This window comes from Monodelphis domestica, chromosome 4 (genome assembly GCF_027887165.1).
Source record: "Monodelphis domestica isolate mMonDom1 chromosome 4, mMonDom1.pri, whole genome shotgun sequence".
NCBI classification, from domain to species: Eukaryota; Metazoa; Chordata; class Mammalia; order Didelphimorphia; family Didelphidae; genus Monodelphis; species Monodelphis domestica.
Genome location: NC_077230.1, coordinates 15,090,317 through 15,111,225, shown reverse-complemented (window position 1 = coordinate 15,111,225; position 20,909 = coordinate 15,090,317). Strand labels below are relative to the sequence as shown.

Genomic DNA, 20,909 nt, shown 5'->3' with positions numbered 1-20,909 from the left:
TCCAATACCTTGCATAATGTATTGCTTCTTTTGCTTGCATAATTAGTAACTTCTTTTAAATGTTTGCTAAATTTAATTGACTTGTCATTTCAAACATCAGGTTTTTTTAAAAAGGTACCAATGAAGTATAATGCAGAGTATCTTAGACTAGGAATAAGGAAAACCTTAGGTCAAATCCTGCCTCAGACACTTACTAGCCAACCTGCCTCAGTTTCCTTATCTGTATCAAGAAGATAATCTAATAGAGTTAGATTTGAGAATCAAATGAGATGGCATACGTAAAATACTTTATAAACCTGAAAGTACTATGTAAGTGGCAATTATTATTATAAATTAAAACTGCAAATGAATTTTCATGAATCACTTTTTTTGATTACAAAAATAGATTTTTTTTCTTCTCAGTCCAACCTCCTAATGCACATGAATTTAATTAACTCATGTAAGGTGTTAATTGTTATTTGTTCTCAATATCAGTGATAGGTTTGCAATAAGTATTTGTTGAGATTCTATATGTATTTGTTTGTTTGTTTGTTTGTTTACTGAGATGGGATATGTGGAACAGAGATAGATAAAGAGATAGAGAGTTTAGGTTTGTATCAGTTTATATCAGTTCATTCTCTCATAGAGCCTATAATGTCTAGTAAGAAAATAAGACATAAACTAAGATTATGCTAATACATAATACTATATAAACTCATCAGATAGGTGCAGAACACCTACGTAAAGTGAGACCAAGAAAGAATATCTGAATCAATTTCTTTGTTTACAGGAACTAGTTATTTAGTGTCATATCAGATATCCCGTAACTACAGAGCAAAGGATCAAAGATTAAGCAGGTGACTTTTGATAATACCACGAGGCAGATATAGAGCATGACTTCCCAGTTGCCAGCCTCAAACTCTGCAGAATAAATTAGTAAATATTTCTCTCATGCCTTATCCTCATCTCTTAGGACTGTGTTGGTGAACTTATGGCACGTATGTCAGAGGGGACTGCTCCCTTCCCCCTCTCCACTGCCCCTAAGGACATTTTTCACTTCACTTGCCCTTCTGCCCAGCAGCCCAATGGGAGCACTTCCTCACTTCCCTATCTGGGGTAAGGGGGTGGCTCACATGAGGCGTGAGGGTGCAATTTGGGCACTTGGTCTTCTAAAAAGGTTAGCCATCACTGTCTTAGGGTGAAGGATTACTTTGGATCCTATAAATCTAAACTACAGTGATAATACTTCTTTTCACTGCCCTCCCAGAACTCACTCAAAACACTTAAGATGGGAACACTAAAATTATGAAGAAAAAATGAAAACTAGAGACTGAATTTTCTTGTAGTGACCAGATCTGAATACTCAAATCCCATACTCATAAGAGCTTCTGAAGCAGGGATTTTCAGCCCACTTTTGTGTCATGGAAAAGGTTACTCTAGGCACTTAAACCATATTCTATTCAGTTAACAATGAATTCATTCCTTCATGGAGCTTGTAAAGTCTAGTAAGGAAATCAAACATAAATATAGAAAATATTCATATTTAATACTATACTACATAAGTGGATCAGATGAGCCAGACAGTTGGGGTAGAATTCTCTTCTATAAGCCCAAAGGGTCTCTGCATACTCCTGAGCTCACCAATGCTGGCAATCCCCAGTGGCTCTAGGTCTAGATCCCACTTTGCACCAGGATTTATTCAGTATTACTCCTCTACTTAATTTCAGGTTTTCTCACAGTTAACATTCCAACACTTGGGTTCTTTGGGAATATAAAGCCATCTCATATTTTACTACTTATGTTATTTGTCTTTGTTATTATATGTAGAATACAGTTTGCATAAAGTCATCTCATTATAGTGGTTGAGCATAAGGTATTTCTGCCCATGTCAAAAGTGTAGTTTGCCAGGTGTTCCCAAGCTAGACTTACAGTCACTACCCATTTTTTATGCAAGACTCTACCTGTTAAATCACCCATGACTCTATTTATTGGTTATTTTGTTATGAAAATCAGCCTTAAAAGTAAAAGGGAAGAAAATCCCCCAGTGACTTTTCTCAAAAATGGCAGCCAAGAATTAAAAAAACCAACCAACACTGTAGTCAGACAATTACATCTTCAACCTAGAAGAAATCTCAGAAATCTCATTAGTTTCTTTTTTCCTTCCCCCAATGGTTGTCAGCATCTTCATTATTTCACCATTGTCAAATATACATAGACTGAGCCAAGAAAGATTAGAAAGGAAACCATTTCTGCCTTCTCTGAGCACCCAGACCCACCTAGTGCAGGGAATGACTTGGGAAGTACTGAAGAGGAAATTAGGCATTTATTAACTGTTTTAATTTAACTGAAGCAATTGAGATATGTAGATTTCAAGAAACAGTGACCTTAAGGAAAAAAAGCTAGGCCTAATGTGGATTTAAGAAATAATTTCACAGTGAGAATTAGAGATTAACACATTTTTATTACAGTACATAGCAGATTGGCAGATGACGCTAATGCTATAGGGAAACTGAATTTAAATTTTGGCTCTATTACTTACTACCTATGTGACCTTCATCAAGTCATTTAATGTTTAAAAGCATCAGTTTCCTCATATCCAAAATGAAGGTGTGGGGATAGATGTTCCCTGAAGTTCCTTTCAACTCTAAATCCTACAATGCTAATTCAGTAGCAAATATTTCTATATTAATGTGCATCCATTTGCTGAGCCTAAGCTTATCATATGCTATGATTCTTATATTTCCAATTGCTTGAAAATGCAAATTATTCTTTTCAAGAAATCTATTTCTGATTCTTTCAGTGGTCTTCTACCCTCCTACCCTTCAAGTTCCCTGCCCCTTAATATTTTTTACCAGAGGTTTAAATGATGATGGCATAGATGGTCATTGTTACTTTAGCAGATGACAACAGAAGCTGGGAAGGATCATTGAGATGTTGGCTAGTAGATGCAGGTTCCAAAAGGGTCTCTACAAATTTGAACAATAGGTCAAATATAATGAAGTGAAATGAAATGAATTTTAATAGAGATAAATGTAAAGATTTATAGTTGGGTTCGAAAAAGGAGCTTCACCAAGTCCGGGATAGAAGAGATAGGTAGCTAGTAGTTTTGGGGGGTAGGGGGTGGGATCTTAGCTATTTATTTAGATTGCAAGACAAAAAATATGTCCAATCCAGCAACACACACAGCCAAAGACAAAATTAAAAATCAAATAATGTGCAAAGTACTCTTCTGATCAGACCACAACTAAAGTATTGCATTCAGTTCTGGGCAATGGCATTTGACAAGCTGGACATTTCCAGAGCAGAACAAACAAAATGTTGAAAGATCTAGAGAATATACCATACGAAGATAGATTCAAGGAACTGAAAGTGTTCTGGAACAGGAAAGACTTAGAGAGGAAGTGATAGCTGTCAGAATTTGAAAGGCTAATACCTGGAGGAGGGATTTGATTTGAACAGGTTTTAATTTTATGTAACCCCAAATGTCCACACAAACAACAACAAAAAACCAGTTTAAGAGTGAAATGGGCAACCCATAATGGGTTCTTCTTCACTGTAAGTTCAAGCACAGATTGGATGGCTCCCTCTCAGTAATATTGTCTTAGAGAGGTATAGGTTGAAATATAAGTCCTATGGCTTCCCTTCTACTACTGGGGGTTTTGTTCTCATAGAATTTAGAGCTAAAAAGCACTTGGCAGGTCATTCTTGTCCACTTCTTTCATTTTACAAGGAAGGAAAACGGAACTTAAAAGAGAAGTTAAGTAACTCAGCCAAGGACATATAGGCATTATGTGACACAGCAAGAAATTGAACCTGGATCTTCTGTGTCAAAAGTAGAGAAAAGACCCACCTCCATCTTTACAACTACCAAAATCAAATTGTCCTCACCACTTAGACTACCACATCGTCCTTGATCCAAGTAAAGAAAGGTTAAGATTCAGCCCCTAGGGTGATTGCAATTCCTCAAACGCCATTCCTTCTGGAATCCCCCCCAGTCTCCATAGACATCATTGAAAGGAGCAATCTTAGTGGAGAAGGTACCTGCCATCCCAGATACCATCAGCACCAACTGTTGACCACTGACAAGCACGTAAGCCCAAAAGCTCCTAGAATGTCCTCCTTTGATGTCCTCCAGGCCATCAAAGCTACCAAGACATATCTGTGAAAATGCCAAATATCAGCTGTAGCCTCAGCTTCAGTTGCTTCACTCCTACCTCCTCAGGAGCCCCAATTACTAAGGACTCAGAAAGTAAGATTCTTTTCACTAAAGTTCTTGGCATTGTCAATTCCACCTCAGAATCAGATGTGGTTTTGTCCATGGAAATGACATTAAGGAAAATGCATTATTTTCTGCTTTTAGGACCTTTCCATCTGATTTGATGTTGAAACTTGCAAAATGTGTTGTTGTCTCTTCCCATTAAAATTCAAACTCTTTGAGAACAGGAACTGTCTTACTTTCTGTTTGTTTCCTGAGCCCTTCGTTCAGTCCCTTTCACATAATGAAATGCTTTCTCCTTTCTGCATTCATTCATTCATTCTAAAGTAGGTGTCCTTTCTTCTAATGCCACTGTGGCCCTCACGAGTGCCCTTGAGTAAAGTTGTCCAAACTATATATTGTTCAATTTAAAAAGTTAGATGCCTCTTTCAGGATGTCACTTGTGTTAAGATGATCTGTTTTCCTGCTTCTCACGAAAATATATTTTTCATATAAACTGTATTTTAACAGCCATTGATTGACCAGTACAAGTATTCAATGATAAAAATAGGAGCATAAGGAAAGAAAGAAAAGTGAGAGAATTTGAAGAGAAGTATTTGTAGCAATTAATTTTTGTATGTTATACTTGTACAATATGCATATATTTGTAGGAATTAATCTTCTTATTTTGTAGTCTCTCATGTTAGCATTCTCAGTATGTTAGTGTGACCAGAGTGCTAGACTTGGCAGCAGTCAAGTAGACCTGGGTTCAAATACCACCTTACATATTTCCTAAGTCAGTTTGTTATTCAGTCATTTTCCAGTTGTGTCCAACTCTTTGTGACCCCATTTGGAGTTTTCTTGACAAAGATACTGGAGTGGTTTGTGATTTCCTTCTCCAGCTCATCTTACAGATGAGGAAACTGAGGCAAATGAGGTAAAATGACTTACCCAGGGTCTGAAGCCCGATTTGAATTGAGAAAGATGTTTTCCTATCTCCAGGCCTGGCACTCTATTCACTGTACCACTTAGCTGCCCCTCAATCAGTGATCTTGCTTAAATGACCACCTTTGAGAGTAAAGGGCTCATATAAGATCTTAGTTAGAGGTCATTGTATCCAACTCTCTCATTTTATGGATGAGGAAAATGAGGCAAATGACTTGCCCAAGTTATACAGGCAGTAAATGGCAGAGATGATATTCATACCTATCCATTTTGGCTTTTCCAATGAGCCATGTTCTTGATATTATTCATAAATTATTGTGTCATAATAACTCTAACAAAGAAATTTCAGATGAACAAAGTAACAATAGTTTGAGCAACATCACTTAAATTGTGATATATTACATGAATTTTCTAATTAGCTTTAAGATGGTTTAATGTATTCTTTGTTTCTCTGTCTTTAGCCCAATTATTTTTTTAAATGTTTTCATCATGACTTTAACAAACATCAACAAATGCAAACACTGCAATGTACAAAGATCAAAAAAACTTTGAACTTCTATTAATGTACAGTTTAACTCAACGGGTTTTTTAAAATTTTTTTATACTTTTTAAAGGTTTTTTTTTAACACTCTTTAAGTAAATGTATATCAAATTTAACTTAACAACTCCAGTCCTGCCCTGCTTGACTCTGTATCCTTCTGAAGTTCTCTTTTTTGTGTGTTAACATTTCATTGCCTCCTTTTTTGGGGAGGGGGGAGTTTGGCATTACTATCACTACACGCTAATTCCCGTGAAACTATTAAGCTTATCAAGTAAAATGAGTTAATATGTTAGCAGATGCACAATTCAGTCACCCCTCTGCCACACAGCGGAAGGCATTTTTTTATTATCATTCTTCTGAGGTTGTGGCTGCTTACTGCTTTAAGCATCAGAGCTTTAAAATCTTTCAAAATTGTTTTCCTGCATTGCATTATTGTGATCCCTGAGCAAATTATCTACCTAGATCTGGTCACTTAACTCTGTTCATACAAATCTTCTAAACTTTCTCAGAATCCATCCTGTTTATCATTTTTCATGGCATGAAAATATTTCATCACATTTATATAATATATTCAGCTATTCCCTAATTGATGGACACTCAATTTGTTTCCAGGTCTTTACTATAGCAAAAGTGTTTCTAAAAACATTTTTGCACATTATATTAACAAGATCATTCCTAGGCCAATTGCTTTAGTCTTCATTTAGACTTGGATCTTCCTTTAACATTTCCTTAATAGAGTACTATTCTAATAGCATTAATGTTCAGTTTTAAAATCTCTGTTTCTGTATTTGTTTCTGAATCCTTTATGCTTCAAAATGTGATATCTTTTTGTGAATGGCCCGTTCACATGCTAGCCAAAAGTAACATTCTCTAGTAAACCCATTTAGTTCTATAAAACAACATTCTTCCAACATTTTGTAAGATTCTGTCATTTCTCTCTTATTTGTCATTCTGCTCTCAGTTGCTCTCATTTCTTGTTATCAATAATAGCTTTCTTTCTCTTTAAAGATACCAGATCTTTCTTTACTGATATCACATCCTCTGATTTTTCTTTAGTGTTTATTTTGTAATTTGATATACCATATGCTAGGTCCTGCTTTATTTCTTGGGCCAGAATTGAAATCAGTTTTTAAAATATTTTTTTTTTCCTTCTGTTGATAGCTCTTTGCAATCTTTTAATTCATATTATATGTTCATTTTGCTGGATTTCTTTCCCTAATGCTTGTTCATTTCCTTATCCTTCTTCAGGCTAAAATATAAGCATAATATGTTAATGTGCAGAGATCAAGGAATTTACTTGAATGCATTCCTAGACAGCCAAAATTCTTGGTATTGGCTTTAGACTTTATAGGTTAATAATTAACTTGTCTTCTCCCTGGCATCTATTTCTCTTGGGTTGACAAATGATTTTATTAATCAGTAGAGAGACACCTTGGGAGACCTTTCTTCTCTTTCATTAGACAATTGTCTCTTGTTTTAGTCTGTTGTACATTTTAAACTTTCAAACCTATCATTTCTATTTGCTCTTTGCCTCTTCGTTTTTGAAATTCTGAAAGTTTAATGGTTATTCAGGGATATGTAGTGGAGGAAAGCAGTCAATAAACTGGGCTTCTAAATATGCTAAGAATAGTCAAAAATATATTTTAAGCTAGGATGAATTTAAATCTACCTCCTTTATAAATAATTTTTTCTGTCATTTTATTTCCATTTTGGGTTATTGTTTAGTTTGTTATTGCTTGAACTGATTGATCAATCCTCAAGAATTGGTATTGATTATTTTAGTGCTCATGAATACAAAGGAAGTTTTGATCCACTTTTCAGTAAACTGAATGATGGAAGAACCAAAGACCTTCTACCAACATTGAGTGACTTTTTCAGAAAAGGCCAATAATAGGCCAAGCAAAGGGAAAGTTATTTGTGAGGAGCTTTTCTTTGTCAGTTTTTCCTAACAAGCATAGAGATACATCCTTAAAAAGTGGCAGAACAAAATAGAGAAAAGATTCTTTAAACTATGCTGACAATGACTTAAGACAGCCTAGAAAACAGGATGGATCCCTTTTGGGGCATCAAGAACAACTTAATGGAAGTGAAAAAAGACCAAATCTCTGGTTCTGATCTTTTATTCTTGGGCTTTTATGCCATGGCTACTCTTAGACATTCTCAATGGTCTTTCCCCTAAAGATATACTTCTTTGGGAGATTATTCTAATCATGTAATCTAGGGTCAAGAATAGGAAACCTCCTGTGGACCAGAAATCTTGACTTTGATTTCTTTAGTTTTCTTCAAGTTGCATTGACATCTTCTCATCCCAATATATTCAGAGCAGGGAGTAGGTTGCCACCAAAGAAGAGACAAAATGTATAATTTGGGGGAAATGGAGTATGTTTAAGTATTTATGTGGATCGTGGTAGGAGTCATCCTGGCCTGCGACTACCAGGGAGATAGGGAGATCAAGATTTAAAAAAATAGAGTAGAGAGTGCTGAAAGTCTTGGTCTCCTAACCTGTAAAATGGGGGCAATAATAAGTGTAATTCATATTTAAATATCAAACAAGGACTAAAATATCAAAATTCTCCTAGTTGAAGCCCCTCAGCAATATATGGCAAAACTCAAGGCTCAAGGAGGTCAAATGACTTAGTCCCATAGATAATAAGTGTTGAGCTAGAATTTGAAACTGTTAAATCCAGCACTTTCCATTTTTCTGCATTGCCTTTATCTACCTTGAAGGCATTGTGTGAGGATCAAATGAGATATTTGTGTGCCTTGCAAACTTTAAAAGTTTTCTATAATATTAGTTGTTGTTCTTTTTCCCTATGGCAAAGCAAAACCAACAACTAGCATCATAAGTCACATTCCATACCCATGGTCATCACCTGCTAGAAAGTAGAGGGTAGGCATTGCATAGAATCTATGCTTTGGATCCAGCTTCTGACTTTACCACTGGATGATTTTATGTGAGCCACTTACAATATCTTCCTTTAAATAAGTTTCACATACAAAATGGAAATAATGAGATTCAACTTATTTTCAAAATGCCTTGAAAATTTTTTATTAGGAAGGAACTATGAAAGTACAAGAACATATTTCCTAGAAAAGCTTTAGAATGATGTCAATAAAAATTGCAAGTGCTTTTAAATTTAAGGCAAAAATATAAAAATCAGAATCCTTTTGTGAGGTCGGGTATGTGACTGCCAATTGAATTTTAAATATTACAAAAAGAATTTAAGGTCAGGAAGAATGTTTCCTTTTAATAACAATAATAAAAAGTTCTAGCAATTTCAATTCAGTTTCCATTAACAATCATCTTTATTCCAGTTAGTATGTGTAAGTCTATTCAGATAGATCTCCCACTGGGTGACTTGCTAGTAGGGTAAGGGTCGAACTCCTCAACTGAGGAATCCTAGAATTTGTGGTCTTTCTATTCCTGGAAAAGACCGACCTATTGTATCCTCTGAGTTGGAAGATGAATTTCTAAACAGTGGGTTCTTTTAATTGTTCGGCAAGAGGATGAAGAAGAGAGTGAATAGACCATTTGAAGGAAAGAAAGAGAGGAGGAGATAATGGAGATGGAAGAACAGAGAAGCAATACTTTGGTCTTACTGGTCAAAAGTGTATAATCCCCTTCATTTTATAGAACAAAGAACTCAGGTGACAATTTACTCTCACAAACTTTAGAAAAGCAGCAAAGGTTTTATATCCCTAACAACTCTTTTCCCCTATGCTCAATTCTTCCTACTATAATCCTTTAAAATTGTTCTTTCACTGTAGTCAGTAGGATTCCAAAGTCATCTTTCTCTAAATAATAAGATCAGTGACCCTGGGCAAGTCACTTAACCCCCATTGCCTAGCCCTTACCACTCTTCTGCCTTGGAGTCAATACACAGTATTGGCTCCAAGATGGAAGGTAAGGTTTAAAAAAAAAAAAATATATATATATATATATATATACATTAAATAAATAAATAATAAGATCAATCTTTATTTTTTAGTCTTTAATTTTCAAGAGTATAAAGAGCTGTATGGAGATAATCTAAATACACAAGAATTTAAACAGGTCAAGGACTAACTTTGTCCTGATAACCAGGCATAGTCTCATAGGCATTTAACCTATTTTCTTAAACTTGGTAGAAAAGCAAAGGCCCCCGTGTCCTAGACTATCAACTAAAACAAACTAGTTGTTGTAGCAAGGTATGACTTGCTATGCTATTGGATAGATGAAAACATTTGATACTTTATTTTATTTAAGGTGATTTAAATTCACTGGTTTTGCTTAACCAACATGGAAAAAAGAAGATGGCAAAAAACGTGTTTGGGGAGCATTTGCTAATAAATAGCCAACTGCTAGCAAAACAATAATAAACTTCTACCCCAAAAGAATCAGGGAGGAAAGGGAGAATAAACACCTATTAAGTGCCTCCTATACATGCTAGTCATTGTGCGAAGTGATAGTAAGGGATACAAAAAAGACAAAAGACGGTTCCTTCCCTTCACTACCAGGTGGAGGGTGATGGGTGATGCCTGAAGCCAAGCCCAACAAGTAGAATTTCAGAAGAATCCAATCTGTCCTTGTTCTTTTGGGAGAAAGGGAAAGCCCTCTTTGTCCAAACTTTCTTCTCCCCAGCCAAAGCTACTCATTTTAAGTGCACAGAATCCCCTAAAAATGGCTCTGATAGGCCATGGAATTGGAGATTCCTAAATTTAAAGGCAAATGTGTATCCCTCCCCCTTCAATATATCCATGGGGTTAAGTATATCAATGATATACTCATAAGAATAGTGAGTAGAAAAGTCCACCCTTTCTACCCAAACCAAATTCTCCTCTTCAGAATATTACCGAGCAACTCATTTGTAGCCATAAATCTGCTGCTCACTTCCTTGACTCTCCTCAATGCATATTGGCTTAAAATAAATTAGAAGCTTTTAAATTTAGTGCTGCCCTTGCAAGGAAATGCTATGAACAGAAACCTCCGGGTATCACTTTCAAGGCAGATGGTAGATTGATGATGGCCCAGATTTATACGTCCTTCAATCCGTGTGACCCAGAATAAATGACCTTACAGGAATGACCTTGCCTTTGGATGGAATTCCTTGAAACAGCATGGTTCAAAGGATCCAGAAGACATCGAATCCTTCTAGGAGCACAGGCTAGCGGAATTTCAATGAACATTTAATTCCCTGGATTAACTGTGACTTCTTTTCCTTTCTTTAAATACAACACATAGTGGGATGGTCCAACATTTCTAATTTGTGTTTTAAAAAAGGAATCAGATTGATTTTCTGTGTGTTTTTTTCTCTCGATTTGAAGGACAAAAAGCTTAAAGAGCAAGAGAAGAAAGGAGATTTTCTTCATCGACCATTTCCAAAAACACTAGATAAGTACCTGACTTCCTACAAGCAGCAGCCTTCTGCTTGTCTCATCACACAGATTCAAAACACAAAAGCCAGAAAGGACCAGAAAGCTACCAAGTCTAATTTCCCGGAAAAAGGTTAGTCAAATGTAATTTACTTCATCAATCAACCTAGATGTATTTATGGAATGCCTTCCACATGCCCGGTGTTGTCCTTGGTCCTGCTAAGATGTAGAAGTTTAATACCTGGTTCCTACCTTCAAAATGTAAAGTCTTATTGAAGAGACAAGGTTAAGGCACATAAAACAGAGAACAAGTACATGTCTAGCTGTGTTACCAATTATATGTACAACAGAAGGTCAAAGAAGGGAGATATCTGTGTGGGCTGGAGAAGTAAGAGGCTTCATGGGGAGGCAGGACTTGAAGGATTAGGGAGGAGAGCCTTCAGTAAAGAAACAGCATGATCAAAAGCAAAGAGGCAGGAATGAGCATGGGGTGTTGGGAACAAGGCGACTGGGCTACAAAGGAGATGTTTTTCAGCTGGGAGACTTGCCAGGGCCCCTAAATCACTCCCCATATCACACCACTTAGGCAGCTGCCTACGCTGGACCATTAAGGCAAGCCATTTATACCTACAATACATTTTGGAAGAAAAAAGTAGAAATGGATCATGTTACGAAATGAACTTGAATCTATTTTTTTTTTATCAAAAGCAAATTTGTGGGTCTTCCCTCTTTCTTTCCCAACACAGATTTCAAACAGGAATTTGACATTAATAATAGGCAACATACTACTTTAAGGTTATTTTTTTAATATTGTTTATTTTATCTTTATCTCATTTAATTTATTTTAACTTTTAAGATGCTTTTTTGATATTTTGTTTTTCATTTTCTCACTGCCACCAAAACATCTTCCTCCCTTCCCCACCAAGGAAAAGCCCTTCTTTGTGCCAGATATGGATAGTTTTTTTTTTTTTTAAACCCTTACCTTCCGTCTTGGAGTCAATACTGTGTATTGGCTCCAAGGCAGAAGAGTGGCAAGGGTTAGGCAATGGGGGTCAAGTGACTTGCCCAGGGTCACACAACTGGGAAGTGTCTGAGGCCAGATTTGAACCTAGGACCTCCCATCTCTAGGCCTGGCTCTCAATCCACTGAGCCACCCAGCTGCCCCCCAGATATGGATAGTTAAGCAAAACACATCAATATAGTGACTGTATCTGAAAATGCATAGCCATTCCTTTAGTCCATTAACTTTCAAGATAAGTTTCATTCTCTATCTCTTGAAACCCAGATTGATGGTTTCTATAATCAAAGGTCTGTCAGCATAGTCAAATGCATACGTTTTTTCTCCTGGTTCTGCTTCCTTCATTATTCATCAATTCATACATGTCCTTCTGTGTATCTGAATTTTTCATATTCCTCATTTCCATTGCATTCATATTATAATAATTTTGTTCAGCTGTTCCCAATTGATGGGCACCCATTTCGTTTCCAATTATTTACCACAATAAAAAGTGCTGCTTTAAATATTATTGTACACACAAGTCCCTTTTCTCTATTTCTTATCTGTTTCATAGTGATAAGGATAGGTACTACACCACTGATTTCATTGGAATTCCCAATTGAAAAAACTCAAAATTTAATTCATTCTATATAATACAGGTCACTTAGATTAAGTGACTTGATGTCTTCTTCAGATATTTTATACTTTTATAAATATGAGTTTGTTAAGTTATCCATTTTGTTGGCCTGTAATTGGCCAAAATGATTTCTAAATATTCCTTTTATTTCCTTTTTATTGGTTATGATTTTTCTTTTTACATATTTTCTATAATGGTGATTTTTTTGGTATTCTCTTTTTTAAAAATAAAATTAGTTAATGATTTTTCTTCTTTATTAGTCTCCATAAAAACTCATTCTTCAAAATTCAAAAAGTTTAATTTATAAATAAATTTTTTTCAATTTTATTGCCTTTCAAAATTGTTATTTTTATTTGTGGGTTTTTATAGCTTTTCTCTTTTGTTTGTTAATGTTTTGAGATATAGCTTTTACCATTAGAACTTCTTTGGCTACATTTCACAAGTTTTCTTATGTTCATGATACTTTTCTTTGGTGAGGGCATCAAGGTGGCTCAGTGGATTGAGCGATGCGCTAGATCTTAAGACAGGAAGTACTAGGTTCAAATCTGTCCTCAAATATTTCCTAGCTGTGGGACGCTGGACAAGTCACTAGCCCTTACTGCTCTTCTGCCTTAGAACCAATACACAGTATTGATTCTAAGATGGAAAGTAAGGGTTTAAAAATTAAAAAATATGTGTGTGTGTGGAGGCATACATATAAACATTTTCTTTGATAAAATTTTCTATCATATCTATCATTTGTTTTTTGACTCACATGCTCTTTTATATCCATTTAGGCCTTTTGTTCTTTAAAGTACCCTTATTGATTATGATTTTGTTTTATGATTAATACTGGATGCGTTTGATTATTCTATATTTTTTATGTAAATAGTGCTATGCAAACCTGAAATATGTATACTCCTTTTAATTCCTTTCCCATTGAATAATTGCCAGGAAACTATTACAGTAACTTTTTTGTGCCTATATCTTGCTTAAATATGGCCAAATAAGGAAAAGACAAATGAAAGATTCTCCAAAATGACTTTGTCTACTTCCCCCTGAAAATCAATTTGATTTTCCTTTAAATATTTGTGTACTTCATTTTGGGTATATTCATACATACACAATTATTTAATTTTCCATAGTACATTTAAATAAAATATAGTTTCCCTACTTATCTCATTTTACTGTTTTTATTTTCACTATTCTCTTGTGTGAGGTTTTTTATTAAAAAAAAAAAACTAATAGGCATACCATTTGCTAATCCAGCTTAAAATAAAGATGAAAGAAAAGCCAAATTGTTAATTTCACAGATGAAAAAGTAGAACTCACAACAGATGAAGAGAAAACAAAGGAAATTATTAGGCACTATTTTGCCTAATTAAATGCTAGCAAAAATGGATTTTAAGCCATTTATTTATTATACATTAAGGGGTTTGTAATCATGACAATCCCAGAAGACTCAAGATGAAGCACGCCTTCTACCTCTTCTGAGAAGTGATTGAATATAGGCACAACATAAATTTGGTTTTGTTTGACTCCATTTGTTAAAGGGAAGTCTTTTATTTGGGAGGATTTAGGGACGTGGACTTGGGGGGATCAAGTAATGGTAATGAAAGAGAAAGAAGAAAGAAAGAGTAATGCATTTTTAAAATACCCCCAAAATTGGGCAGCACAATGGGTAGAACATCATGTCTGGATCCAAGAGGATTTTATTTCAAATTTGGCCTCACGACATTTCCTAGCGATGTGACCCTGGGCAAATCGGTTAACCCTAACTACCACTGTTGCTGCTCTTCTGTCTTAGAATAGATACTAAGACCAAAGGTAAGGATTTAAAAAAAAAATACACAGAAGAGAATAGGGGAAACAAGGCAATATTCTATATATTTCTATATATAGTAAAAATGCTATATATATAAAAACCAAAAAATTTATTATAACAATTATTATGATAAATAAGCTATATATTAAAGTGTGTATCTATTAAACTATATAATCGATACATGGTTTCTTGTACAATCTTATTTTTCTAGCCTTTGCATGTGGAAATACATTTTTATTGACTACTAATTTATAATGTCTAAAAAAGAAAAAAAAGTTAGATCTTTATTTTCCTCCTGTCTTTAATTTTCCTGTTGAAGTCAGGAAAAGGAACCAGACACTTAACGCGTTTTCTATAATTAGCTTTTCTCAATTGCAGAATCATTTCGTGGCCTTAGCCCCTTTCATGAAGCTGCTACAGGAGCCAAGACTGGATGTATTGCTTCCTGCTCTTTGGAATATCTTGAAATTCAGCACCCCAGGACCCCGAGAATTATGAAGAAACAGGAGCTTCATCAGCCAGAACCTGCAAGCCTGGGGATCCAGTCAAAGGACGCTCATTTAATCCTAGATGTTGTACGGTCCTTTGAATCTGTCGATCGAGAGGACCAAATAGAATTGCTTTCTCCAACTCATCACTATAGGATTTTGAATTCCCCAGTGAACATTTTACGAAGAAACTCTAATGAGAGGACATTATCGCCAGTTTTACCATTGGGGAGCATCTCCCCTAGCAAAGCTCCTACCCATTCTACTCCAGCCTCTTTTGCCTATGAAGAAAAAAATAGCCCTTCAAGGGAAGAGAGCATGTGTTCCCCTCCGGCAGTTCCTTCTAATAGCACTGCACATCCTCTGGGGAGTCCAAATTGTGTGAAAAGTAGAGGCAGGTTTCCCATGATGGGAGTTGGACAAATGTTGAGAAAGAGAAATCAGACTATTCAGTCCTCCACTGACAAGCCTCTAGAGGTCAGGTTGCCTCAACTACATCAGATTAATCCAGGAAACATTTCATTTGATACCAATGACAGTATGAAAGGCCAATGTTAATTTAGGTCAAGTTCTAGTGGCTCTTGGGATTGGAATGTTGTACCTCAAAGGGAAAAAGGATTGCTACATAGCTCTGCACATCTGCCAGAGTGTTAGATCTGGGGAATCTGCTATTGATCATCTTTCACAGGCTCACTTTATGACATAAGATATAGATAAGCTCTCGCTATATTTTCTGTTTAAAAAAAAACAAACAAACAAACCAGAGTTGACGTTCATCAGGGTCTTTGAAGCCTACACAGTGATATCTATTTCTCTGAACATTAGAAACAAAATTATTTCTTGGGGGGGGGGGAGTGGAGAATTTGATAAGCAATTACCTATCTAGATGATTAAACCCTTTCTCCATCACGTTCCCCATTGAGAGTATGAACTTCTGGGTATTGATATGATTCTGTGTATCAAATTAAGCAGATCATAGATTTCTCCTTAATTTTGTGTTTTATAAACACTGCCAACAAGCTATGTGTTTATGAATGGAATCCTTTTGTTCTATTATATACCATATCCTGGGTAAAATAGTTCTATCCAAAGAGCATTCAGTTGGCAGAAGAATCTGATTCACAAAGCTTTCTATTTTCAGTGAAGTGGTCCTTGCTTTTGCAATGGAGTGACGATGTCGCGGCATTCCAATAAGATAAGAGCCAGAGCTCGATGCTCTGGTTTATTGACACGGGATGTCAAAATTTAGATCCAGGCAACCTTGATGTGCTGTTGAGCCACAGACACAAGGCAGAGCCACCTCCCCAGAGAAAGGGCTACTGGACTGAGAATGAACTGGATTCCAACAATTCAGATGAGAAAAAGAAGACAGGAACTCTGCTCTCTGGAGCAAGGTTTTGCCAAAGGTTTCTGTTATTGTTGTTTGTTTGGGGGCTTGATGAGACCAGTTAATGGGTGAATCATTTCTTTTTCCTTTAAAATTTACTACAAACCAACAATAGCAGCAAACATATACATAGAACAGGACTGGACATGTAACTGTGAACTTCTCTTAGTACAGTTTGTGTTTTGTGTTTAACATGGTAGTGACAGAACCGTCCTGTTTGTGTTGTCTGTGTCCCTTTCTAAAATCCCTTCTGCTCTCTTATGTGTATTTTTTAATGTTTTCATGGGAGGGGGGGTGAAGTGGGGGGGGGACTTGTATTCCTATCACTGTTCACCTATCCTCTCCCCACCTCAACTTCCAAAATAGCAAAATCATTCTTTCACAAAGGACATTTTCATCGTGAGCTACTGAACACAAATAGCGTGGCTATTTTAGAAGTTGTTTGGTAAGCCAAAACCTTTTTCTACTCATGGTTTCATTGGAAACTTGAAGAAGGTTGCTAGAGGCTCTCATCATCCTAGAGATGGAAGGGACCTTTCCAGCGGCTTCATTTGACAAAAGAAGAAACTGAGAGGCTGTAAGCCATATGGGCAGTAGGGAAGAGAGCTGGAATCTAGTCTGCTTTTGGTTAGGCAACTAAGTGGAGCAACAGATGATAGAACACTGGGTCTGGAGTCAGAAAGATCTGAGTTCAAATTTGACCTTAAACCCGTAACAGCTGTGTGACCCTGAGCAAGTCCCAGGGTTGTTTTGAAAAGTGTCTGGCACAGAGTAGACCAGTTATGGCCCTCGTCTAGCCACTTGATGTGCATGGATGGCATGTGGTTTGCAGGGGTTGGGACTGGAGTTGGGATGGGGAGTTGATCTCCTGTGTTTGTGCATTCTAACACACCGATCTTTTAACAAGCTAGATTGGAACATCCTAGAATGTTTCTCAGACACTTACAGTTGCTTCCTTTTTAGGAGCCATTAAAGTGGAATTCTTATAGCCAGAAAGTTAAACAAGTTTATTTCTAGACTGCCAAGGAGGGTAGCACATCGAAGAACAAATGTATCTGTTATGAACAATGAAAACAAATTTACCTGACAACAACCGTGCCTCTTCTCCTCCGCCATGCTGCTTTGGATGGGAGGAGGCAGGTGAAGTCAGGAGGGCAGGAAGAGAATAAGTTTGAGTTCTCTTTTCCCCCCACAAAGTTGCTGAGGGTTTTAAAAGATTGAACCAAAGCTGTGTACATTGATGACTCTGTCTGGGCTAGATCTATGTTAGTTGTACCTGATCATTTCCAGCTGGAGTGCCTTGCGTTAGCTGCTTTCTACTTTTAGCCACTGCTTTCACGGATGCTTCATGGAATCCTGAATGGACCCCAACCCTTTGGGGAAAACAAGTGGTAATCAAAGTGTAGTGAGCAGAGTTGGAACACAAACATAATTAGCTTAACACAGGTGCCGGATAACTTGGCGAGATGGGTCTCGGGCACAGGGAAAGTCTATTAAATAATGTAATCATGAGCCAGATTCCCATCTGTGAATATATTGTACTCAGCTGAAAACAAGTCAGTGACCTCATCTCCTTTTAGTAAACAGGCAAATAGTCCCTACAAACAAATTGACTGTATTTCTTTAATACTTTCAATGGGCAATAGTCATGGGCATAGTTCTCATTTCTTGTCACTGTAATTTGGCCACTTAATAAATCTGTGAAGTAGTGAGTTCTTCATATTTTTCACATAGTACAGATGATAGAAATGAGGCACAGAAAGATTATAAGGGTTCCATGAGTTCATAGCAAATATGTGACCAAGCTATAGAAATATTTGGCATTTTATTGATTCCTTAGACTCTTGAAATAGTCTGTCCACTATCACTCCCCATACTTCTAGCAGTCAGATAGACGTTTCAGTAATAAAAGCGTAAACTGCTTTCTTCTCTCTTGTGAGTCCCTCTAATATACTCATTTATTAAATTGTTCAGGTGACTTGAAGCTGAGAAGGATAGTTAACATATTTTTTGACAGAATCTGGATCAAGAAGAATCTTTAACAGACCAAAACTTATAAGTTAAAATATAATAGGGATAAATGTAAAGTTCTGCTTCAGGGCTCCAAAAAGTCACTTCACAAATCTAGGTTCGGGGAATTATGGCCACACAGCAGTTCAAATGTAAAGGATATGGGGAATTCATAAGAGTGCAAGCTCAACTGAGATAGTGTGGCATGGCAGCCGAAAATGTATGTGAGGCTATTTTTTAAAAGGCATAGTAACCAAAAGGGAGGTGATAGTCTCACTATTCTGTCCCCAATATTTCAGGGAGGGGGAATTATATTCTCGTTTTTGTTATTTCTGATATACAAAGCCAAATCAATCCCCAGAACTTCCAAGTTGGAATAATTATTTTTTTAAAGAAGAAATGGCAAAGTTAATAATAGGGAAATTGATAAAAGGAATTCTGGTTGATGAAGCTGCCTTTACCATTTCAGAGAAGCATATGCTTTGGAAGCTGTTATCTTAGAAAGTTGCCTCTGTCACTGAGAGTTTAAGTAACTTAGTCAGAGGTAGACTTGAACCCATTTTCCTGGCTTGGGGACCACATTGTCAATAACAACAAAACACAATAATAATATTCTTCCATCTGACGTGGAGTGTTTCTAAATCAGTGAAGAAACTTTCCCGGCTATTTCTAACTAATAACCATAATTATATAGGATTCCAAGAGAGCAGCTAGAAGTTACAGTAGATAAAGGGTGCTGGGTCTAGACCTAGGAAAACTCACCTCCCTGAGTTCAAATCTGGCCTCAGAAACAAACTAACTGTGTAGCCTTGGGCAAGTCACTGAGCTCTCTTTGCCTCATTTTCCTCCTTTATAAAATGAGCTGGAGAAAGAAATGGAAAACCATTCCAATGTCTTTGCCAAGAAAATTGCCACGAAGAATTGGATGTGGCTGAAAAGCAACTCAACATCAGCAAGGATTCTAAGATTTACAAAGTGCTTTCTTTGCTCAGGATAATCTTGCAAAACAAGACTAGCAAGTATTAACCCCATTTCACATCAAGGAAAAGGAGACTGAGCGTTTAAATGACTAGTCTAAGATTCCACAGCTAGTGTGAAAGAGTGTTAGAGGCCAGTGGGAAACACAGGTCTCCTGAGTCCAGATCTTTCTCCACTACCCCATACTGCCTTTCTATTACTTTTTTATGTTCGCAATGTGTGTGATGGTAAATTCTGTGAATTCTTTTTTTCCCTTAAATACCTAGTAGTTATACTTTTTTATCCTCGTTCTTAAAAACCTGTGTGGTGTTGTCAGAATAAGAACATTCCATACATAGTTCAGAAACAAGCCCAGATTCCTGAGTAATGGACAGTTACAAATGATAACTTCATTTGAACTTGGGTTTATTGTGAACGCCATGAAAAGTGGTGGCATTGAGCAGAGGGAGCTACAACTGTATTTTTTGTGGGTTCGTGGCAAATATAAGTCACTGAAGGAAAGAATAAACATCAAATCTTTCCTTTTATTATATTCCTGTAGACCATTTGATTCTCCTATCCAAACCACTTGGTGAATATACCAATGTGACTTGCTTCACCAACAGTTGTATTCTATCTGTCTACACCTGGACTCAATTTTTCATTGTATTAAGAAAATTACTGAAATGTAATTGTATGAAATACAAGAAAATTGCAATTTTAGCTCTGTGATTTGTTCATTAGTAAGGACTGTATTTATGTCACTATCATTAAATGTATGTACTTTTTCAAAGTCTTTGTGAAATACATATTTTTCTTTCCTCCATCTGCATCTTTCACAATTTGCTTTCTTAAAAAAAGCAAAACAAAAAAAAAACACGAAAAATTGCACATTTTGGTGTTATTGGCAACATAAAAGTTCTCCTCTCAATCCACTGACTTATGGACCTGTAAAATTCTCCTCAAAAATTTTACTCGTTGCTTTTAATGAAGCTCTAAAGTATTTTCTTCCCGAGATATTGTCCTCATTCCAGATTTCTCCTTCATCCCAACCAAGAAAAAAGTCTGTTCAATTCAGCTCGACAAACATTTATTAGAATTTCTGCTATCTGGCCGATATTAAGAGAGTCGGAGGATACAGCAATGAAAGTTAACAACATAGTTTCTACCATCGAAGAACTTACAATCTTATAGTTCAGAGATGTACCCGGCACAGCCTGATAAGAACAAAGGATTTGTTTTGTGGGGTTTTTTTACTTAGGTGCCATATTAATGATAATTGATAATAGGTCACGTGTGTATAGTACTTAATGTTTTCAAAATGACACACTTTTTCACAATCAATATGAAGTTGAGATTTTATTTTTTTTCCTTAAGTTTAGTGATCTGAGGAGGGATTTCTTGGGTGAATCTGTGAATTAGTGACAGGAGATTGTTCTGGAACTTTGGGGATGGGAACAGAGAGCTATCTGAGCAGATAGATCTCTTCTCCGTTCCTGAAGTCCAAAAAAAGGTGAAAAGGTCATGAGGGACTGATGGAATAAAACCCAGTGGTAGAAAAGTAGCTTTCGTTCCTTGTTCCCTCCCTTCACATCCTCCCCAACCTCAGTGAACACC

General features: G+C 36.4%; 1 protein-coding gene across 1 annotated transcript in view; it reads left to right on the top strand.

Annotated features, from left to right (window-relative positions):
- HUNK (hormonally up-regulated Neu-associated kinase) overlaps nt 1-20,085 on the top strand; it is a 135,997-nt gene extending 115,912 nt beyond the window's left edge. Inside the window, exons 9-10 of the mRNA XM_007493294.3 lie at nt 10,965-11,145; nt 14,829-20,085. Of these exons, the coding sequence (XP_007493356.1) occupies nt 10,965-11,145; nt 14,829-15,496 (849 nt within the window). The 3' untranslated portion in view covers nt 15,497-20,085. The remainder of the gene's footprint in view (nt 1-10,964; nt 11,146-14,828) is intronic.
- The last annotated feature ends 824 nt before the right edge of the window (nt 20,086-20,909 follow it).